The sequence below is a fragment of the Wolffia australiana genome, chromosome 12, assembly GCF_029677425.1.
Source record: "Wolffia australiana isolate 7733 chromosome 12, ASM2967742v1".
In the NCBI taxonomy this organism is placed as follows: Eukaryota; Viridiplantae; Streptophyta; class Magnoliopsida; order Alismatales; family Araceae; genus Wolffia; species Wolffia australiana.
Genome location: NC_135846.1, coordinates 2,781,400 through 2,804,920, shown reverse-complemented (window position 1 = coordinate 2,804,920; position 23,521 = coordinate 2,781,400). Strand labels below are relative to the sequence as shown.

At 39.2% G+C, this 23,521-nt stretch overlaps 1 protein-coding gene across 4 annotated transcripts in view; it reads left to right on the top strand.

Annotated features, from left to right (window-relative positions):
• RGD3 (ROOT GROWTH DEFECTIVE 3) overlaps nucleotides 1–20,145 on the top strand; it is a 31,486-nt gene extending 11,341 nt beyond the window's left edge. For all 4 annotated transcript variants that reach the window (XM_078584289.1, XM_078584288.1, XM_078584286.1 and 1 more), the window contains 22 exons: nucleotides 2,704–2,812; nucleotides 3,551–4,028; nucleotides 4,699–4,831; nucleotides 4,932–5,000; nucleotides 6,346–6,557; nucleotides 7,000–7,231; nucleotides 7,537–7,704; nucleotides 7,784–8,209; nucleotides 9,222–9,662; nucleotides 10,333–10,452; nucleotides 10,537–11,019; nucleotides 11,469–12,007; nucleotides 12,726–13,215; nucleotides 13,315–13,383; nucleotides 13,773–13,877; nucleotides 14,915–15,121; nucleotides 15,208–15,471; nucleotides 15,557–15,606; nucleotides 16,448–16,557; nucleotides 16,655–16,737; nucleotides 18,555–18,782; nucleotides 19,715–20,145. In XM_078584289.1, coding sequence (XP_078440415.1) covers nucleotides 2,704–2,812; nucleotides 3,551–4,028; nucleotides 4,699–4,831; nucleotides 4,932–5,000; nucleotides 6,346–6,557; nucleotides 7,000–7,231; nucleotides 7,537–7,704; nucleotides 7,784–8,209; nucleotides 9,222–9,662; nucleotides 10,333–10,452; nucleotides 10,537–11,019; nucleotides 11,469–12,007; nucleotides 12,726–13,215; nucleotides 13,315–13,383; nucleotides 13,773–13,877; nucleotides 14,915–15,121; nucleotides 15,208–15,471; nucleotides 15,557–15,606; nucleotides 16,448–16,557; nucleotides 16,655–16,737; nucleotides 18,555–18,782; nucleotides 19,715–19,882 — 5,184 coding nt within the window. In that variant the 3' untranslated portion in view covers nucleotides 19,883–20,145. The remainder of the gene's footprint in view (nucleotides 1–2,703; nucleotides 2,813–3,550; nucleotides 4,029–4,698; nucleotides 4,832–4,931; nucleotides 5,001–6,345; nucleotides 6,558–6,999; nucleotides 7,232–7,536; nucleotides 7,705–7,783; nucleotides 8,210–9,221; nucleotides 9,663–10,332; nucleotides 10,453–10,536; nucleotides 11,020–11,468; nucleotides 12,008–12,725; nucleotides 13,216–13,314; nucleotides 13,384–13,772; nucleotides 13,878–14,914; nucleotides 15,122–15,207; nucleotides 15,472–15,556; nucleotides 15,607–16,447; nucleotides 16,558–16,654; nucleotides 16,738–18,554; nucleotides 18,783–19,714) is intronic.
• Nucleotides 20,146–23,521: the final 3,376 nt, after the last annotated feature.

Below are 23,521 nucleotides of genomic sequence, written 5' to 3'. Positions count from 1 at the left end.
GAGTAGTGCTATTGCGGTCAGTACTATCAGCAATACCAACCTTTTATCTATCCGTATTTAAACTTCCGGTGGGCGTCGAGAAACGCCTGAGCAGGCTCATGTGGAGATTCTTTTGGAAGGGGTCCAATGCAGGGGAGGGGCATGGCATGGCGTTGGTTCATGGGAAGACATTTGCACGGCAACTAAACAGGGTGGACTTGGAGTACCGCACCTAGCTACAATAAATGTGGCTCTACTGACGAAATGGGTTAGACGGATCGTGGGACTGCAGGATGACCTGATGAAGTCTGTCTTGAGGGACAGATACAGCTCCAATTTGGACTGGGAGAATTTCATGGATAAGGTGAGGGGGGAGTCAGACTTTTGGAGAGGGATGAGGAAGGTGTTCCCCTTGGTTAGAGAATTCTTCCGGGCTCAATTGGGGAATGGCACCGGCTTTAGGTTTTGGATGGATGATTGGACGTCGCGTGGACGCTTTCGAGACCTTTTCCCTTGCCTGTATGCCATAGCCGGTCAGCGGCAAGCATTGGTGGAAGAGTGTTGGGATGGTGTGTGGTTTCCAATTTTTGCGGCCAACTTATCCAATCAGCGGGTGGAGGATTTCATAAGCCTTCAGCATACACTGGGCAACTGGCGGCCAATGGAGGGGATAACAGATGGGTGGATATGGGCAGTTGGCCCGTTCTCCAGTTGTGGAGTATACCAGAGGTTGAGAACGCACCACAATGAGGACCCGATCATCTTAGGGGCATGTCGCTCAATTTGGGGGCAAACGATACCTTTGAAGGTTATGGTGTTTGCTTGGTTGTTCGCCAGAAAGCGGACAATGACATGCGTGAGACGTCAAAGGTTTTTTCCGGCAGAATCATCACTGTGCCTTCTGTGTACGGAGGAGGAAGAGGAGTGCGAGCATCTTTTTTTCCAATGTCGGATTGCCCGTGCGATATGGGATAGCCAGGGACTAGCAGAGATTACATCGAGCTCGGTCATATGGGCCACACTGCCGCGGCGTCAATGTGGTTTTGAGAAGGAGCGGGGGCTGCAATTCGCGGTGCTATGGGCGATATGGTCCCAACGCAACGAGGTCTTATTCAAGGGGAAGGCAATGTCTGTGGATAGGGCAATAAGTGAAGTGGAGAGACTTGTGTTTTGTTGGTTTGGTCCTGGTTGAGGTGGAGGGTATGGGGGGCACGATGGGCCATTGTATTGGCCTAGTTACCCCCCTTGTTCACGTGTACGGAGGTTCACCAAGCTGGGTGATCTTCTTTATTTGTTCCAAAAAAAAAAAAAAGAATGTTCAAGACCAGATCTTCCTCCAATCTCGTAATTCTGACCACCTGTTTTATCAGCACGGTCAGGTTCATAGATGGAACATTGAGATCTCTCAGCCCCCTCAATCCACTGGTCTGCATACCACATCCTAGGAGACCAAGGATATTCCCCTGTCGTTCCTTGACTCAGATCCTTTCCAAAAGAACCTCCTCATCTAACCTTCCAGACCCTTTTTGACTCTTGTAAGCTTCTTAAAGACTGATAGGTTTATAAGAGCTGTATCGCCTAGACAACCGTTGTATCAGCACCACGCGATCCCCTTTCACAACACTTTGTTTTGCCACCCCTCCAATATCCTCAAAGCATCAGGGCATTATGCCTTCCCGTTTTTTTCGAAAAAAAAATTCAGGGCATTATATGCCTTTTCCTCTGGTGATAGCTGAAACCCCAGAAATGCTGATTTGGCTCCATGGATCTGTAGATCCAAAAAAATGCAAATAGGTGTAAATATGGGGACAGATTCCTAGCCTCCTGCATGGAACTCTCCATTAAGAATGTAGTCTAGTCTGGTATCGGAGTAACGAGATGCCTAATGAGTAACTGTGTCCGGAACCCCTCAACAAGTCATGTGCAAATCCTTGAATGGTACGTGTAGCCGGGGCGTCCACTGCTAAGATGAACAATAATGGAGTCACGATTTCCTCAACCATTATTGTTCATCTTAGCAGTGACGCCCCGGCTACATGTACCATTCAAGCACATGACTTGTATTGAGGGGTTCCGGACACAGTTACCCATTAGGCATCTCGTTACTCCAATACACAGACAACACTACATTCTTAATGGAGGGTTCCATGCAGGAGGCTAGGAATCTATCCCCATTGTTAGACTTGTTTATGAGGAAAATCGTGTTTTTTCTAATATTATTGCCTGATATCATCCCAAATCAAATAAGTATTTGCGCGTACTCATATTTTGTAATCGATTGTTTTGAAAGAAACGTTGAATTCTTTTGCGATGAAAGACGTAAGATTTAGGAAGCCACCTTTTGATGGGATTATTATTGGTCCCACGTTTTATCTGTAATGTTAATCTAAAGATATCCAGGTTTAAAAATCATAGTTTTAATGATACACTTCCCGCAGGGTAATAATGCCTAAGTAGCATTCATGCCTATGAATTATGTGCCCTGCAATCAAATATAAATTCGAAGCAAAAGGTACTTTGGTCAGATTTTTATGATGCCACATGCCTTGAGAAATGAAGAGTAACGTTTATTAGTGCCAAGAACTTTAGTTTCTCGTTGTTTTTTTTATTTTTGGTATTTTTCTGCCGGAAGTATCTTAAGTGTGGTTGCTTTTTGCATTTAACATTCCTTATCTGATGTGTATGTCATATATCAACGAAAATAACTTTATTGGACATTAACAGGGCCTTCTCGATATTTCCACTGAAGAAATTATCCCCGAGTTTGACGGCACAGGAGGATGGCCTTTCCACCTCTTTGTTGAGCAGCTTATTCATGATATGTTTGATCCAAGTATGCGATATGGTCCTCCAACCCCAACTGGGGTATTTCTGTCATTTTTAATTGTGTCATTTTCCTTTAAATCAATGTGGCTCGCCTATTGTCGGCGTACGAGACGATTTAATTGGCTATGCTGATTTGTCAAGAAGCAAGGAAGAGGAATGAAGAAGCAATGGAAGTGCAGACTCAGCAAGTCAATACTGGAGCCTATTCAGCCCTGCTGAAGTTTGGCGTTTGTCAACTTTAGCATCATCATCGGCGACCCTCATTGACAAATTTAGGGTTGTTGATGATGACAATGAAGTTGATGAGGTTATCTTTGACAGTTGACGTTGATGATGAGTGTATCACAGTGACGTCTGTCAATGTTATCCATCAACTTAGTAAAACTTTAGTTAAAAAAGATGTCAACACTGTCAATGTCAAAAAGCCTAGCTCACTACGATGTTGACAAAATTTCGTAACATATAAATTGTTGTCACAAGTTAACATCGACGGGACATCTAAAACACCCGTGGCCTGTAGCTGATAATGCTCCTCTGAGGATCTTCCTATTTTTCTCCGTCTTCCATTTACTTTCGTTCCTCAATAATCCTTTCCTTGATTGATATCTACATCAAGGTCATTATATTCCTTAAAATATGAGACATGAGTTAATACTCGTTTATCTAATGAATACAAGTTAGGAGTAGCAGTCTTTTATTCCTATGCATTCTGTGACCTTGACTCTCTGATGGGCGCCTTTTTCAGTCTGGGAAGTCCGCCATGGGGCTATCATGGCTTTACGGGAGACCCTAACGCATCAAGGTGCCTCTGTTGGAGTATACATGCCTGACTTAGAGTCGGACATTTCATGGATACCAGACATGGGCATTGAGTCCCTGAAAAAGGAGAAGGTAGGAGTTGATGAATGTGATGAGCCACCGTCTAAGAGGTCAAAATTGGAGGATCAACCATCTGAGAAAGTGTTGGATGGTGATAGGGTTAATGCTGAAATGCGTATTAAAATTGAACCAGAATCTGAAAAAAATGCCATCGTCCTAGCACCGGGAAATGTAATCGACACGGAAGACGATAACTTATCTCCGAAGGCTGAGTTTCTGGCCAACCTTCCTCAGAGTTCTAAGCTCGTGAAGCTTATCAAGCTTGCAAGATACTCGTGGATCAAAAACTGGGAGTTTCTTCAGGATTGCGCTATTCGGTTTATCTGTGTGCTTGCATTGGACCGGTAAGCTATTTCTTTCGTCTACCTTTAGCATCATTGGAACTCTTAGTCTCGTGTAATTTTCAAGCCTTTTGGTTCTTTCTATTGGGTTTTTTTTTTGAAAGAACTTTCTACTGGGTATAATATTTTGAGAAGATAATTTTTTAGGAAACTTATGTGATGAACTTTATTTAAAGCATAGAAACCCTGTAAGAGGAAACCTTAAGTAATTCTCTCTGAAAAGAATGGCCTTGGCTTAGATACCACAATATGATTGCATCCGTCTGAGGTTATGTTGATATTTGAGAACATTACTATGAACTGAAGAAACATTCCTTGATGGTATAGCCAGATTCTGCCCAATCTCTAAATTGTTGTGTCACGAAATTTCTCTTTTTTATATTTTAATTCCATCTCTCTATCTTATGTTCTCGGGTTTGCACTTCACAAACCCTAGGCGGCTATTAGGGTTAACACAAAGAAAACTCATTCATTAAACTGATGATGCCCACACGTCCATATATGAGATGTTAATATGGGCTTTTTCAGTATTGGGCCTATTATGAGAGGCCATCTTGTTAAACATAGACGGTACACATAAGGGTAAATATGTAAATACGAATATGAAAAAGAAAATATAGAAAACGAAAATATAAACTGCCGCTAACTGACTGGCATCGGTTTTCTTTTGTAGTTTTGGTGATTATGTATCGGATCAGGTTGTTGCACCCGTGAGGGAGACATGTGCACAAGGTCTCGGAGCAATACTGAAGCACATGCACCCCACACTGGTTTATGAAACTCTTCAAGTCCTGCTGCAAATGCAGGTTGTATTCTGCTTTAAGATCTTAATTTTTTTCTGTAAAGGGCGTTTATCTGTTCGTGCTCTAGTTTTTTGATTTTTAATGCTCTCCTTCAAATCTTCAGTGCAGGCAAGAGTGGGAGATCCGTCATGGTAGTCTTCTGGGCATAAAGTATCTGGTTGCTGTGCGGCAGGTAGTTTACTTTGAGTGCAGTCCTTTAAACGAAAAATCCTCATCATGCTGTACTTCAATTATGAATATTCTTGCTCACCTCCCCGTTGTACGCTGACGTCCTCGTCCAGGTTTTAAATTTCGTCTCTTATAATATCTGTGATAGACTTGCTTATGGTACCTTGAATTTGAAAGCTCATGGCAGGTTTGTCAAGACCGGGGTTACCTTAAGGCTTATAAAACACAACTTTCACTCGACCACTTTATCTTGTAGTTTATTTAGGAGGTAAGCGAAGGTGGAAGACAAAAATGCCAGGGAGTTGCGTGAGAAATGAAAGGATTGGATCGTCTTATTAGATCTGGTGAAGGAATTAGTATTTATAGAGCTGTTAAGGGTACAAATGGAATAACACAAATAGTTATTTTTTTGAACAATTGGAATAACACAAATAGTGAGCGTATATTTGTCAAATAACAATTTCTTGATAACCTTAATATTTTAGAATGTAAAAATGTCTTTGCACATTTAGTGATACTAAACTAGACATTTAGTGATAACAGACACCTGCATGAAGAAACATATTTAAATAGGATTGTTCAAACGATACTATGATTTATTTTGATATTTATTTGTCACGGACTCTATTTTCTTAATAAAATACAGTTGAAGTGTTCCATCTTGTCCTGAAACACTGTGTTATCCTATCATGGGACTACCTTGAACTTCTATCCAGAGGACCCATCGTATAACAGGATCGTCCTAATGGGTCAGTCCTAATCATTATTACAACAAATAAGGATAAAAAAATAAAGAGGAAAAAATATAAAAAAGGATAAAGGAGTAAGATACCTCAAGTGTCATTGGTTGATAGTTGGACAATTAAAGGCCAACAGTATGCTCTGATGTTTCTTTCAAAAGACTCCTTCACCCGGTTTGTGTTTGTTGACGATCTAAAAGTCCACACGATTATTTTTTTCTGAACTTTGTTCCTAATAATTGTTTTCCTTACCCATTAGCTGTGGTATCTTCTGTGAAAACTTTGAAACCTTAGCTTTGTGGATGAAGTTTTGAAATTGTCGTAGCCTTTCTATTTACTGTTTTAGTTTTTTTTAAAGAAATAGTTACCGTTTTAAGTACCGTAGTGTTCTTCATTCTAAATTTTTTAGGCGTGGAAAACAGATCTTATAATGTCTTGAAGAGATTCCGAATTCATCATGAGTTGTTCTCTTGGCTCTTCATATTTTTATTTCTCGACTCTCCTAATCCTCTTTGTGAAGGAGACTGATATTTCGTTTTCTTGTTCTACTGATTGATTGTGATAAATAGTTGTATTTTCATCATCTTAACTGGAATTTATTTTCTGCAGGATATGCTTCAAGATTTGCTTGGTTATGTTCTGCCTGCTTGTAAAATTGGACTAGAGGATCCTGATGATGATGTGAGAGCAGTCGCTGCGGAAGCTCTGATTCCTGCAGCTTCATCTTTAGTTTCTCTTAAAAAGGGGATACTTCATCCGGTGATCACCTTGCTATGGGATATTCTTCTCTATCTTGATGACTTAAATCCATCCACAAGCAGGTATCTTTCTCATATGTGATGATTTTAGATCTCGTAATATTCATGTGAAGCTTGAATACAGTGTTTTTTAAATATCTCACGACACAGACAGTTATCTCGCTTGGATGCGAGGCGAGTAAGCCATCTATTTTAGTAGAATTTGTGGATTTGTTTTTATGCGAAATACCATTATACATTAGTTTTGTATTTTTTTTGAAGAAACATTAGTTTAATATCACTTGGTCTTCTTAAGCAAATCTTAGGTCCGTTTGTCCTTTTATTTTCAGTGCTTTTCTTGTTGCAGTTTCTTTATATGTTCTGTCCTTGCCATCACATATTTTTTTTAATTGCGTTATCTTTATTATATTTCTCTCTCGCCTTTAATAAAATGGAAGTGATTCCTCCGTAGTAAATGTTATTTTCTGTTTGTCTGACATCCCTAAATTCGTCTATTATTTTTCAGCGTGATGAACTTGCTCGCAGAGTTATATTCGCAGTCGGACTTAATGCTAGACATCGGAGAGTCATCTGGAATGAAGGAATTCGACCTCAATAAAGTTTCTCTTGTTGATGAAAACTTGGAAGCGATGAAGCCGGAGGATAATCCATATGTCTTGTCAACCCTAGCCCCACGGTTGTGGCCTTTCATGAGGCACACTATAACATCAGTTCGGCACTCTGCAATCCGCACTTTGGTGAGACTTCATCACTGTCAATGCAGACAAGAATGCCAATAATGAGTTTGTCAGTGTAGTTAGCCCGTGAATTGCCTTTGTTCTTGTTTTTCCTCTATTTTTACTCTTTCAAATTTAGAGTCATCGTCCAAGTCATTCATCTATGGCTGGGACGACGATGACATTTTGACCTTTTCATTGTCTGGAGGATGATGACAATGAAGAGGATGAGGCATTTCTCATAGATGACGAACTCATCATCATTAGCAAACCATCCTTTTTATTCTCCATTTTTGACGAATCCTTTTTATTTTCTCATATTCAAGGAACGGCTTCTAGAGGTTGGCCTGAGGAGATCAACATCTGACAATACGAGTGTGTGGCCATCTGAAATCCTGGGAGACACGCTGAGAATAGTATATCAAAATTTGCTTCTGGAAATCAATGACGAAATTCTGCATACCTCTGAAAGAGTCTGGACCCTTCTTCTTCAGGTCATTTTTACTTTGATATCGAGATTTTATTTTCCAAAAAAAAAATTTCCCTTAAAGTTTATCAATTTTTTCCTTGCAGTGTTCGGATGAAAATCTTGAATCTCCCTCCAAGTTGTATTTTTCTGGTTGGGTGCAACTCGCGGCAACAGCTACTGGCTCAGCATTGGACGATGGGAAGATGTACTGGCCTGTAGCCCTTCCGCGGAAAAGCCATTTTAGGGCGGCTGCTAAGATGAGAGCCGTGAGTTATGAGAATGAGAATGTTGCAAACCCTTGTTTTGATGCCTCGGGAGAAAATAAAGTTCTTCAATATTCGGATGAGCACCAGGCCTCATCAATGAAGATAATTTTTGGGGCGGATAGTGAGAAGGGGGTCATGTCTACGAGAGTAGTTACAGCAACTGCCCTGGGTGGCCTTGTTTCAAGATTGAGAGAAGAATCATTACAGGCTGTGGTTGATACGCTGTGGAACTATTCTATCTCGATGTCTGGGGTGCAAAGGCAGGTGCGTGCTAATGTGTATCCCTCCCTTTTCATTTGACCATACATCGTTTGTCTTTGGTTAATATGTTTGACTCTAATTTTATTTGTTGAACATTCTTTTGATAACACCTTTTTTTTATTTTTCGTGTTACATTTTCCTCGAGATGAAGAAACAGGTAGTTAGTTATTCCCCCCTTAAATTTGTAAACATATTTAAATTTCATGTTCTATTTGATTTTTGTTTTCTGTTACATTTCCATTCTACAATTTGCTATTTTCCTGTTTTTAATTTTTTATTTCCGTGAATAACAACTAGTTTTTTCTTCCTATAGAAAGCTAATTGTTGTGTTTATTTTTTTGTTCCTGTTGCCTTAGATTCTTGTGAATGGAAATTACTTTAAAAATAATATTCATGTTGTGTTTTGTTGCATTTTCTTTTCATAATGTTTTTTTTAGTTCCCTGCTAATATTTTTTTCCTCGTTCACTGGAGAAACGGGTAGTTTTTCTTATTCTAATAAGCAGCTAATTTATCAATGTTTTCCGCAAGTTTCCGCTTCAAATTATTGACAGATTATTTGTCAATAATTTAATGTTGTATTCAATTCTTGTTAATGGCAGTGTTCTGATCAACTGTTTTGATTCGTAATTCAAAATCAGAAAATACTACTTATTCTGTATTTCTAATACTTTTAGATTCGGAAATACTACCTATTCTTGTCTCAAGTTTCCCAATACCTTTTTGCAATATTAAGTGATATTAGCTATTTCATATTTCCTTAAGTGATATTTGTTGAAGCACATTTTATGTTGATATTTTCTTAAGTGATAAATTTTTGGAGTGCACTTTTGCGATCTGCTTTCATGCTCTGGGACTTATCTAAAAATCGAGTTGTTTCTCTGGCGTCATTCCGTGGATTATTAAACAACTTTTTTAGTTGGATTGATCTCTGTTGACCTTCCCCTCTTTTCTTCAAAAAAATATTTGGATAGCTGCACAGCATTATGAACCTATACAACTATCATTTTTCTGCAGGTGGCTTGTCTGATCCTGATTGCCTGGTTTAAGCAACTCAAAAGTGAGAATTGTCCCGATGTTACTAAAATCTCAGCCGGTATTGCCAACTCTCTAAGGGTGTGGCTTTTAGAGTTGCTTTCATGTCCGGACCCATCATTTCCTACGAAAAGTTCCAGTCTCCCTTACTCCGAACTTTCAAGGACGTATGTGAAAATGAGAAATGAAGGGAGGAAATTATTTAATTTGGCCGAATCATGCGTTACTTTTAAAGATCTTGTCTCAAGCAGCACCATTAGTTTGGATACACTGAGTATTGACGACGCGATGAACTTTGTCTCCAAGTTTTCTTTGCCGCGTCACCGTGCAAACGAAAATGGAAGTGAAGAAAGGCAGTTGGACGATGTAGAGCTTTCTAGGCAACGGCTTCTGTCGACAGCTTGTTATTTAAACTGTGTACAGGTCTGGGATTCTTTGCCACAATAATTATTTTTGGTAAAATATTTTTGCAATGTGAAATCAGGGTCGGATAATGATTGCAGTTTTGTCAGTGTCATTGTCATCTGCCCACATTTTCAATCGTCTTAGCTCACATGGATGCAATGTGACGACTTTAGATGATGAAGAAACTAAAAATAATACGACGACTTTAAGTATTTCATACTATTTTTGAGAAGGATATCTCTCCTCGCTCCCTCCCCTCTTTCTCTATTGCTGTCCATTTCTTCTCTCACTAGCCTCTCTCTGTTCTTTCTCTCTCTCTCTCGCTCTCCCAATGTGTCCTCCTTCATTCTCATTCGCTGTCTGTGGGCACAATGATGTCTCATCATCGTCATCTCAAGCCGTGGATGAGGGACGGCGACAATTAAGATTTCGCTGTTGTCATCCTGGCATGGACCAATGACAAGGAAAATGGCTACTCATCATTGCCATCCTGTCACTTTGAATGACAAGGAAAATGACGACTCATCAGGGATGGCAAACCCGAGACAACACTCACTTATTATTATGCATGGTTCCTACGTTAATCTTATTTACATATCTTTTTATAATAATATGTTTGGTGTAAACACCATTCTATTAGATCTTAACCTTCTGAAGCAATTAAAATCCTTTGCTTTCTCTTCTACAGAGCAATTTGCACTTGAGCGTTTCGGCCTTGATTGCAGCAGCAATAGTCTGGATGTCGGAATTGCCTTCAAAGCTAAACCCAGTTATTCTACCAATGATGGCTTCAATTAAGAGAGAGCAAGTAGGTTTAATTTATCTCTGCGCAATATTGAGTGATTTTGTTTTGCTATTAATTTTTACTTAACGTCATTTATGTTCTTGACAGGAAGAAATTCTGCAGCAGACTGCTGCCGAGGCTCTCGCAGAGCTCATTTATTCTTGTGTTGGGCGTAAACCTGGTCCTAACGACAAATTAATAAAAAACATATGCAATCAAGCGTGCATGGATTTCACAGAAACGCCACAGGCGGCAGTTATAAATTCCTTAGAAGTTGTTGAGAGCCAAGATCTGTTGAATCTTGGAAGACCTGCATTCAACCGAAAGTCAACAAAAGGGCAAGTGCCGACTGGCGGTGAGGATAAGACAAAGATGGAAGGGATTATTTGTCGACGTGGGTCGGAACTCGCCTTTAAATATTTGTGTGGGAAATTCGGATCATCTTTATTTGAAGGGTTGCCTAAGCTTTGGGATTGCATCACTGAGTTTCTCAAACCGATGCCTGATTCTTCTGATGATGACTGCAATGTGATGGAAGCAATTGATGATTTGAAGGGCAAGGATCCACAGCTCTTAATAAACAATATTCAGGTTTGATCGGTTTTTTGTGTGGTTTACATCTTGAATTTTCCTCGTTCTGAGATGTGTCCCCGATATTTGGACAAGTAAATATATTTCTTTGTGATTTTAATTTTCTCTATCGTTTTATGTAATCCTTATCTTTAGCATAATTCTGACACTTATTAATTTTTCTTTGAACAATGATAATGCTTGTTTATATTCGTATCCCCACGATTTTCCGGTTTTATTGCTTTAGATATGTGTAACAGTGTAACATGCGTTACCTTTATGGGGACAATTTCTTCAGAAAACTTTTATTATGAAGAATACAATTTATGTAACTGTTGGGGTTATGTCCAATGATTAAAATGTGTAGGGTTCTGTGATATCTGCTGCTTTATCCTCCCTGGTTAATGTCAATTTCTTTGATCATCCTCTTTGATAAATCAATTTTGTTCATTATTATGTTATGATAACAGGTAATCCGCTCAATAACACCCTCAGTCAATGAAAGTCTAAGGCCAAAACTAGTCAGCCTTCTTCCGAGTATCATTCGGTGCATCTCCCATCCCCACGTGGCAGTTCGACTTGCTGCCGCGAAATGTATTACTTCCATGGCCAGGACGATGACTTCTCCAGTTATGGGAGTTGTTATTAAGAAAGTAATTCCTTTGTTGGGGCACTCATCTTGTTTAGATTCAAGACAAGGAGCTGGAATTCTCATGAGTTTGCTCGTCCAAGAGATGGGAGTAGAACTGGTGGCTTATGCGCCTTTACTTATTGTTCCTCTTCTCAAGTGTATGAGTGATTCGGATCGTATGGTTAGAAGCACTGTCACTCACAGCTTCGCCGCTCTTGTTCCTCTTTTGCCCTTGGCGAAGGGACTTCCTCTTCCTCAAGGACTTTGTGGAGACTTGTCAAGGGACACAGAAGATGCCAAATTTCTTGAACAGCTTCTGGACAATTCTCAGATTGATGATTACGTGCTGCCTATTAAATTGAAAGTGGCGTTGCGGAGGTAAATACAAATTTTAAAAAAATACCATCAGTTCAATTTTTAGTTCCATGATTAGATCTCCATTGACTTGTGATAGTGTCACAGATTATTGTTTTACTGCAGAGTGAGAATGCCCAACTTACCTATTTATCGTAGGTTCTAGAAGAACAGAGAAAGTTCTAAAAATATCGAGAAGTCCTCAAAGTTCTAGAAGCGTTGATAATTCTTATTGAGCACAAACTTGTTTTCTAGTGTAGCGGTGTCTCCCCTACCCCATATCTGTTCTCCTATCTCTCTCCACTTTCTCAAAGTTTAACAATTATGTATAGCATTATCCTTCCCCCTGCTGTCTCTGGTTTTCTTTTAGGTCTCATTTGAGTGTCGATTTTGGAATGAATTTTGTTTCCTATTCGTATGACTTCTTCGTTTAATTGGAAGAGGAAGATAGAAGCCTCTGGTAGGTCTCCACTGGGAATGATATTTGATGGGTAGAGAGAGAGAAATAGAGAGAAGTACAGAGGGCTACTGTTTGAGATAAGGTTGCTATGTAATTCTGTTTTATGGGGAGTGAACCTATTGTAACTTGAGTTTGGTTTTAAGCCTTTCATTTGCTGCTCAGCTCTCTCCTCTATAAGCCACCTCAAATGGACAGCTACATTTATTTGAAGAGAATTACTACGGATCGTATATATGAAGAGAATTGCATTGATGCGAAAGGTGCATTTTTAAATCTTTCTAGGTACCAGCAAGAGGGTATCAACTGGTTGTCTTTCCTGAGGAGGTTTAAGCTTCATGGAATTTTATGTGACGATATGGGACTGGGGAAAACACTGCAGGCATCAGCGATTGTGGCGGCTGATATCATTGAAGGACAGGCTTCTAATACCGGAAAGGAGCATCGGTCCTTAATTATAGTCCCTTCCACTTTGGTTGGTCATTGGGCCTATGAAATAGACAAATACGTGGATGAAGATGTGTTCAAGACGCTACAATACGTTGGTTCAGTTCAAGAAAGGGCTTTGCTGAGGGATTCTTTCCCATCATATAATTTAATCATTGCGTCATACGATGTTGTGCGAAAGGATATCAACTTCCTTGAGAAACTACATTGGAATTACTGCATTTTAGATGAAGGGCACGTCATCAAAAACGCCAAGTCCAAGATAACAAACGCTGTAAAACAGTTGAAGGCAGAAAATCGGCTTGTATTAAGTGGTACCCCTATCCAGGTAAGGAAATCTTGCTTGGAAGGCTCTCACCTCCACTCAGAAACCTTTAATTTTCCTACTTTTTGATCTTTTGTGTTGACTAAAGTTTGTGTAATGCAGAATAATGTCTTAGAGCTCTGGTCTCTGTTTGACTTTCTAATGCCAGGATTTTTAGGCACCGAGAGACAGGTACGCCCAAGAGGATTGTTGATCGTTTCCTTTTTCGTTCTCTGGCTTGGCTTTATCTCTCTCTGCATACCTGCTATGTTTTAAACTCTTATCAGTGCTTATTATGTTTTTGAGTTATATGATTCGTTTCTCTTATGTTTGGCGTATTTTTTGACATTTACTCTTTTTTCTACTGAGTGGTTTGTACAACTGGCCCGTCTTTTTCTAAGTGTTCCTCAAGTTTTCTCTAATCTTTTTGATTCAAAACTGTTGCTGTCTCTCTTCATATTGTTTGGCTTATATTTCGATGTTTTCACATTTTTTCCTATTGAGCTGGCCTCAGGTCTTTTTTTGCCTCAAGGTTCCTCATGTTTTCTCTGATCTTTTCATGAAAAACTGTCGTTTGATAGTTCCAAGCTACTTACGGGAAGCCACTTTTAGCTGCAAGAGACACAAAGTGCTCATCAAAAGATGCAGAGGCTGGTGCTCTAGCCATGGAGGCGTTGCACAAACAGGTCTCTCACTAATCGGGGTTTTCAAAAATATTATCTTCTTATTCTATTTAATGGCTTAATTCTTGTTGAAGCGTATGAGAAGCAGATCTCCAATGAATGCGAGAAACCAAATTTATCCCATTTTAGTTCGAGTCACAAGTTTGGTGCATATATCCTGATTTTATTTTATTATGAATTTTTTATGCCCTCGTGGACCGCCAAGTTATGTTTTTAAAACCTAATTTTGCAAACGTGACAAACCTATGCCCCTTTTAGTTAAGGTGAATCGTGTAGTTTTCTTTCTGAAAAGTTATTTAAGGCGGTCACCGGACGAAGCGGTAACCACCCAGAGTTACATCTGAAGATAGCTAAAACTCTCCTCACTACATGGCCAACCCCTCCCTTATCTGATTATGTTAGAGTCCTGATGAGATAACCAATTCTTGAAATTGTCGGGTGACTGCCTTTTATTTGTTTCAAAAAAAACAATACCCCCTTGTAAGGTCATTACATGATCTCCCTGTGGTTTCTTGGAACGAGTAACTGTATCCGGGTTTTGTGAGGGCAAGAACTCCCGATTCGGAGGTTCTTGGGAGGTTGTTCACCTATCGCTTCGGAGGCTCTCTCGTCTTCTCTCATACCTCTTCCATCTCTCCTATTCTCCTCTCTACCGTCCTCCTGTTTCTTGATTTTGTTAGATCTCCATGGGGATCGTAACATTGGTATCAGAGCCCTCAAGCGAACCATGATGCCATGAGGCCCTCGACCTCATGGGCGAGCCCGTCACAAAAGCCATATTTCGCCCCCTAAATATTGCCTTGTTGTGATGTAGCCATATTTCCCAGTGCACTGCCACCACTTGTATGCCTTTTGAATAGTATAGTACACTTGCATAATCAGATCTTTCTTCAAAAAAAAAACTTTCTGTGAGGTCATCTAATCGTAAGCCTTTTGTTAAATTGGAGGGTACTTTATTTTGCATTTCTCAAAAAGAAGCTTTATCTTGCTGCAAAGTTTTACTCTGGTTATTAAGTTGACAAGTTGGCCAATTCTTACAGGTCATGCCTTTTCTTCTTCGCCGGACAAAAGAAGAGGTTTTGCTGGATCTTCCCGAAAAGATTATTCAGGACCGATACTGTGATCTCAGCCCTGTCCAGCTCAAACTTTACGAACAGTTTTCCAGCTCAGACGCCAAGAAAGAAATTTCAACCATCAATATGGAAGAAGCTGCTCCATCATCCAAAGCGACTTCCCATATCTTCCAGGTCAAGAAAAATGAAAATCATTTATTAATCCTCCCTGGAAGTATTTTATTACTATTTCTGACCGGTGAATGATTTATTATGTCTAGGCCCTCCAATACCTGCTTAAGTTGTGCAGTCACCCTTTGCTCGTCCTTGGCCAGAAGCCTCCAGAATCTCTCCTCCGTGCAGTATGTGACGTCATGCCCAGTTGTTCTGATGTCATATCGTCTCTTCATGCGCTGGAACACTCGCCCAAGCTGGTTGCCCTTAAAGAAATATTAGACGAATGTGGAATTGGGCAAAGTGGATCAGGAATTGACGGAGGCAGTGCAGCTGGAGAGCATCGAGTTTTGATTTTTGCTCAGCACAGGGTGAGAGCTTTTATCTATTCATCATATTTTAAATATCTTCATTATAGATTATTTTTAAAGATGTGTTGATGGGCGGCTATTATAGTCTCTTCTGGACATAATCGAGAAGGATTTGTTCCAAGCACATATGAAAAGGTCAGTGTTCTGGTTAGAAAAATCGAATCTATTTTTCCTTAAATTGTGAATTTTCTGACGCTTTAAATTATCAGTTTATAAAAATCAAACCTTCCTCTCAGAATTACAGTGAACCTCAATCCCAATTAGGGGTTGGAGGTTGATCGAAAAATCTCGATCTGTTCAATCGGGGTTGACCAACTATCAGATCACGAGCTAGTGACGTACGGTCAATCAAAATTTTATCAGATCTTGATCTAGTAATCATGATCTATCAATTGGAGCTTTCGTGGTAAGGGTAATAACACTGTAATAAATATGAAAGTAGAGTGAACCCTCTCCCTCTCTTGCATGCTCACTGGTCTTTGCTTCACGCTGTGTTTTTTTAAATGAGAGAAAGGAGGTAAGGGTGATTGGATTGATTATCCCTTTCGACTTACTGGGCCGTTCAAATATCAACCTTGATCAGACGGCCCTCTTTTTTATATCTGATCGATAGACCAATGGAGATTGATCACTATCATGTCTATTCTTTTAAAAAAAAATCATTATCAGTTCTCTCCGATTGATCAGAAATTTTATTTTTCTTCAGAATGATCAGTTTCAATCTCAGACCCTAATTCCATTTACGCAAAACACAAAATTCCTGGAGTTATCCCACGTTCTTGGTTAGGTGAGATGCTCCAGTTGGAATACTGATCCCAAAATTACTCGCCACAGTTCCAATCTCTGCTCAATCTCTCTCCAGACATTTGAGTCAATAATACGATATTCTGCCCCATATTAATTCTTTCATTACATTGAACTGCAATTCATTGTTTTTTATCAATTTTTCTCTAGCTCCTAACACCTTGATGAGCAGCGTAACTTACTTGAGGCTTGATGGCTCCGTGGAACCGGAGAAGCGGTTTGATATTGTGAAAATTTTCAACTCTGATCCCACCATTGATGTCCTTCTCCTCACCACGCACGGCAAGAACTGGGCCAAACTCAATTTTTTGTGTTTTTCGAATTTCTTTATTTTGTTTAAAGATTCTGTTCTGCGTTGTCTGTTTTTACCTTTCTTCAGTTGGCGGGCTTGGTCTGAACTTGACCTCTGCTGACACACTCGTCTTTATGGAGCACGATTGGAATCCCATGAAGGATCACCAGGTTTTGCATTTTCCTTCAAATTATACGTATCTATGTGAATAAATAAATATATTTATTAGTCTATAAATCTTTCCTGGTTGTTACTTGTCAATTCATCTACACGCATTTATCCCTCTCATTGCGGGTATTTATAAAATCTTCTGCAAATTAGATTACCTGGTGCCCCAATTTTGGACTGATAACAGTAGATTTGCACATTATAGCAAATGTCTGTCACTCGATAATGTCGGGGTATAATTCGATGTATCTCTCTTCCTAAATTTAATCTTCCCTCTGACCTTGTCAGACGCCTCCAGATTCATCAACTACTTTAATGTTCTAAAATGATTTTTTCTTGTATGAGGAACCCACAGTGGTCCACGCATGTGTAAACTCTCTCTTCCTCTCTCCAATGCGTTGTCACGCGGCTAAACTCAAAATGCCTGAAATTTCAGTTTAGCAGCGTGCCAGCCTTGACGCTTTAACAATGTCAAGGAGCCTTCACCAGCACAGCAGAAATCATTTTTATTAGTTGTCGTTGTTGGATTGGGCCTCTTAGAGAATGTTGTGATTTGTATTGACCAAGGGAAGATACACTCAGAGATCAGGATAGGGTAAATGCTGACCGGACCGTACACAAGGAATCCATCTCCTAGGTAGGCTTCTTTGGATGCTAGCGCTCCTTGTGCCTGCTGTCTCTAGTTGCTCGCAGTAACTATGAACTTCTTTCGCTGCTATTGTGCTCTGCGAGTGATATTTCTTTATCAATGTCTCTCTCTCTGCCTCTCTCATCTGTCCACTGAGCCTACTGTGATTCTGGGATCCATCAATTTCTTACACTAAGCCTGTCATGCTTCTGGGATCCGCCAATTTCTTCAACTACTTTTTGTGATAGGTTATTGACGTTGAGTCGATACATACTCGTTCATGATCTTAAGTGTATGGTATTTCTTTACCAATGTCTCTCTCTCTGCCTCTCTCATCTGTCCACTGAGCCTACTGTGATTCTGGGATCCATCAATTTCTTACACTAACCCTGTCAAGCTTCTGGGATCCGCCAATTTCTTCAAGTACTTTTTGTGATGGGTTATTGACATTGATTTGATATATACTCGTTCATGATCTTAAGATTGATATTTCGTTCATGATACATACTCGCTCCGAATCTCTCCTTTTGCGATTAGCTTCTGAGAAATCAGAACCTCTCTCTCCCATCTTTCCTGCTCTTTTTACCTCTCTCTGCCTCTTCCCCCTCTCCCATACATCTCATCTATCTTTGTACCTCTTTCACTCCCTGTCCCTCTCTTCGCGTCCTTATTGTCTCTCTTACCTCTCTCTCTCTCTCTCTTTCTGCCTCTTTCCCTCTCTCCTCGCTCTCTTTTTCTCTCTTTGTGCCTCTTCCTCTCGCTCTCTCCTTGTCCCCTTTCTCTCTCTTTCCCTCTCTCTCCTCGCCCTCTTTCTCTCTCTTATATCTCTCTGTCCTCGCGTCTTTCTCTCTCTCTCTCTCCTCGCCTCTCTCTCTCTCTCTTATCTCTCTCTCTCTCTCTCCTCGCCTCTCTCTCTCTTATCTTATCTCTCTCTCCTCGCCTTTTTCTCTCTCTTATCTCTCTCTCTTTGTGCCTCTTTCCCTCTCTCTTTACCCCCTCTCTCCCTCGTCCTTTTCTCTTTCCCCCTCTCTCTCTTCCATTCTCTCTATCTCTCTCTCTCTCTGCGCAACTGGTCCTCTCATTTAACAGTTGTCAATCCTTCAGCTATCACAAACGTTGTATTTGCGTTAAAAAGAGAAAGACATTCTCCCTTGTTCTTGTGTGCAATGTAATTGACTTTGACTGGTACAGGCGATGGACCGAGCCCACCGGCTCGGTCAACGAAAGGTGGTCAACGTGCACAGGCTGATAATGCGCGGCACTCTGGAGGAGAAGGTGATGAGCCTGCAGAGTTTCAAGGTGTCGGTGGCCAACGCCGTCATCAACGCTGACAACGCCAGCCTCTCCACCATGAACACCGACCACCTCCTCGATCTCTTTGCCCCTCCCGCCGCCTCCCCGGCCGGCCCCTCCCACAAGGTAATTCTCTTTAATTTTGAGCAATCTCTGGGTCAGTGCAATCTTTTTAATGTCTTTTTTTCCGTTCATTGACTTCTTGTAGTTTTCTGATACTCTCGTTGACTTTTTCGGTGGCCTTGAGTTTCCAAGTTTTGGTCTAATGTGGTGTTCTCTGGCTTGACCTTTTAACTGTAGCTTTTGGCTAAGCTTTTATTTCCGTTTTTCATTTAATTTTTTGCTTTTCTCCCTCTTTTTGTATTGTAATTTTTGGGACAATGGCATTTTTACCCCCTTTTGGTGTTTATTTTTTCCATGATTTTGTTCTCTGGTGATTTGTCTGTTGACTTTGTCCTCTACTTTGCGGCTACTCGAAGGGCGGTTTGGTAAAGCTGAAACTCGCCTGCCAGTTGACTTTTACTAATTTTTAATAAAAATTGGGTTTATCCCGCATTGACTTTTGTAGATACTTGCATTGCCGTTGACTTTGTTGGTTACCATTTTCATAACTTATCTTGCCAACTTATATGACCACTCTTCTGGTCGTTGACTTTTGCTGCCACCATTTCTCTGACATTGATTTATGCAGATATGAACGGCGTTGAATTTGACCATCTTTTTTTTAATTGTGTTTTTTCTGACGTTGACTTAAGCTGCTGATAATCAATTGGGTTTCAAGCTGGCGTTGACTTGTCTGCAAAACATTGCAGTTGAATTGGGTTTCCAAGTGGGCGTTGACTTTTGCTGAGACCGTCTTGTTGAATTGGATATTTCATCAAGCTTTGACTTTGGCACGGCAATTTTGACGATCGGGGTTGACTTTAGGCTAAACATTTTTGGAAACTGAAAATTAATTGTGCTTTATTGGGTTTTCAGAATTGGACTGTGCTCAATTTCCATGCCAATTTCGACGAATTGGGGGGTTTTTAATGGGGTGTTATCTTTCGGGTTCGCAGGCAGAGGCGGCCGTCGGCACGGGGGGAGAAGAGGAAGCGATGGCGGGGGAGCCGAAGGCGGGGCGGAAGGGGTTGAAGGCGGTGCTCAGCGGGCTGGGCGAGCTGTGGGACGCGTCGCAGTACGACGACTTTAATCTCAACAGCTTCCTCGCCAAGCTCAACTCCTGAGGACTTGACCTCCTCCTTGTATAGTGAGTCCCCTGCCAAAATTTTCCTTCTCTATGTTTCTCTCTTGGTATCTCTCTCTCTCTCTCTCTCTAGTTAATCATATATATATATATATATATGCATCTCTCTCTGTCTCTGCGCTGCAAGGTGCAGGAGATTGTGAGGCAGGTTGTGAGTCCGGCAGCTCATTTCGGCATTGTCTAATTTAAATGTGGTTTCTAATGGTTTTCTTCTTTATTTATATATACATTTCTATTTGGGTATTTTTTATAAGTCTGGGTAGAGAATATGAGGCTGGTCGTATGCATGGAAGCTCTGTCTATCTAATTTATTTCTCCCTCTCTTTTATTTCTTTTCTCTCTCTATCTATTATCTATCTCTCACACTTTTTTATTTCTTTTATTCCCTTCCAGCTCGGCATTGTCTCTTTTTATTTCCTTCTATCAAACTATCTCTCTCTCCTTTCCTATGTCTATCTAATTTATTTTTCTAAGTGTCTCTTTTTATTTCCTTTTATCAAACTATCTCTCTCTCTCCTTCCCTATGTCTATCTAATCTATTTTTCTAAGTGTCTCTTTTTATTTCCTTCTATCAAACTATCTTTCTCTCTCCTTCCCTATGTCTATCTAATCTATTTTTCTAAGTGTCTCTTTTTATTTCCTTTTATTAAAGTATATATTGATCTTCTCTCTATTTCTCCCTCTCTAGGTCTGTCTCACTATTTTTATCTCTTTTATTTCCTTATATTAAACTATATATTCATCTTCTCTCTCTTTCTCCCTCTCCAAGTCTGTCTCACTATTTTTTGCTCTTTTACATCTACAAAGTATATATTTTTTCTCCTTCTGTGTTCGCTCTCTCAATTTCTATCCCCATCTCTCTCTCTCTCTATCTATCTGTGTATATCATGCAGCTTGTAGCCAGAAAATATATTCTGAAGAAGTGATTTCATCAATTGTACATCTCTTAGGTCTATAAAAAAGGCTAATGAGATTAGTCTCTCTAATCTCATTCAGCCAGCTGTCAGATTCCATATTTAAGTTGTCTGTAAATAAATTGAAGCCCTTTGTTGGACGATCATTACCACTCTTCGAATATCAAAACACCTGAAAAATGGAAGAACAACACTATGATTATTGGCACGAAAGAGGCCATAATGATTTATTAGCTCGTTCCATTCTAACAAGATACCAAAACATTAGTAGACAGTAGTCAGTTGATAGTGAATCATAGACAGAAAAGAATGATAAACATAAGTGGCATATTAGTTTGACAGTAGTTTCAAATATCTGATGTCCTTATTTTACCGGAATAATCACAAATGCAAGTTATTATGACTTAAATAATTTATCATATTTTTAGAATAACATCCAGAATTTCTCAATTTTGTGGTAATTTGATTGACATTAAAACATTGTTTTCCTACTAAAATCTGTCAAGAAGTCAGAAAAATATTTTAAGGCATTCTGTACTCTTTGAAATGAAATTCTGATTTTTCTCAATTTTCTTGTGTTTTGTGGAATTTTATGACATTAAATATGTAAATAAATTAACTTAATAAGCCATAGAACATAATTCTAAATCTATTTTTAATATTTCTAAGGAGCTTTTTGAAATTTTCCTGTCTTCCCATAATTTTGTGACATGCTAATAATCCACTACACGAATATAGGATAGAGAAAATTTATGGCTCTGACTCTTCATACATCAAATAAATAAATATAATAACCTAGAGGGTAGTTCCATATCTCCGTCATCCATCCATCATTTGAAATTACAATAGGTCCCCCTTGTCTTTGTAAAAATGACACATGCAAATTTTGTTCCTAATATTGATTAGGTGACATTTTCTCATTTAAAATCCCGTTTGCATCTATTTTTCTGTTTTAAATGTGAAATATTGAAGGAGCAGTGATAAGATCAAGACATGTAAAGAAAACACATTTTGTAGCCCCTTGGGCACTTAGGACGAGGTTAGTGTGGTCTTCATTTTTTATGGCTCCCGTTTTTCTCCTCTTTCCCAGGTTATGATCGTGAATAGCCTAGGTTTTGACCATCACACACTCATCCTCTAACTCTCCCTCTGTCAGTGTGCATCCCGCTCCATTTCTGTTGTCATCACTCGCTGCTTCCTGGTACATATCTGAAGCCAACTCTGCAGAGATACACGATGAAAATCCTGTCTGCTAACTCCTTTCATGTAACCACTGTTAACCATCACCATGTGCTGCTAAAGCACTTGCTAAGGTACTTAATTAGAGATGATTAAGATTTCTCATTTGGAAATTCCCAAAATTATCCTATATAATTTGGATATATTAGAATAATGAGGATAAATATTTTCCCTACTTCCTAGAATTATTTTGAATTTAAATTCACTAGTTTCATTTATTTAAAATATATTTATGTATTAAAATAAAAACAAAATCCAAAATTAAAGTTCGAATTTACTTATTTAATACTTGGTCCTTTTGGTAACAACCCGTACTCTATGGTCGTAAGGAAAAATACAGAATTAAATGACATAAATTAAGAAACCTTAACTGACCTCTTTGTTTATTAAAGGGCAGATTTTACAACTTTAAGGACCCACCACCTGTTTTACTCCATACCCTGATTGTTTCATTTCTTAATATTAAATTCAAAAAAATATTACCCCTCTGTCTTTCTTGACTAATTAACCCCTCCCCACCATTTATGGTTTCCAATCTCCAGTTTCAAGGGATACTCACAAAAAATGTGCATCCTTTCATTTTGATTGAACACCCAAAATTAATCTATATTTAAATCAAACGTAATCTTTCCCCTTGCAAGTGGTTTTTAGAAAAGTCCAAATTTAGGGGTATAATGGCGTTGTTTCAATCCAGACTTAACCAATAATATTTATGAAAATTGTCACTTAAATACTCTATAATCAATATAGGGCAAGTAAGGGGTCGATCCACAGAGAGGCAGAAATTATATTTTTAAATTTTTCTTAAGCTTAAAATAAAGGAAATGAGTTCAAAAATGAGAAATATAATTTCTGGGATTTTCTGGATTTTTAATTCATTCATATGACTTTTTATGATTTCAATTGAAGCCGAAATACAATGAAAATTACTAAAATTGTATTAAAATAATTTTAATTAATCACCAGAAATGGAAAATATATTTTTATAGATTTTTCTAGAATTAAACTTACACAAAAACCACTAGATATTGGTTAAAAAATATTTTAAAAGTTTTAAAATCACTATATCACTATATTGGTTATATTAATTTTTGGGGGTTTTGATTTTTTTAATGTTTATAAAACACTAAAAAAATAAACTAAAACTTAGGGGTTCAGCCTGGTTTGGATCGGGGCTCATCCAGACATAACCGAAAAATTTGGCTAAGTCCTAAAGGGACAACTTCTGCCCAGCGGTCATGTCGCTGCGTGCGTACATGACTGGGGGGCGAAAGATGCTCCCACCGCCCAAGCGCTGGCGTGCAGCGCAAACCACTACACAACAACAGCGAGGATGGGAAAAACTCAAATTTTCAAGGGTAAAAACTGATTTTTTTAATGAAAATTTTTTCGCATTTGAAGTGAGGAATGATGGAGGATCTAGATATAGATAGTGACAGACTTTATATAGAGAAATAAATTGATCT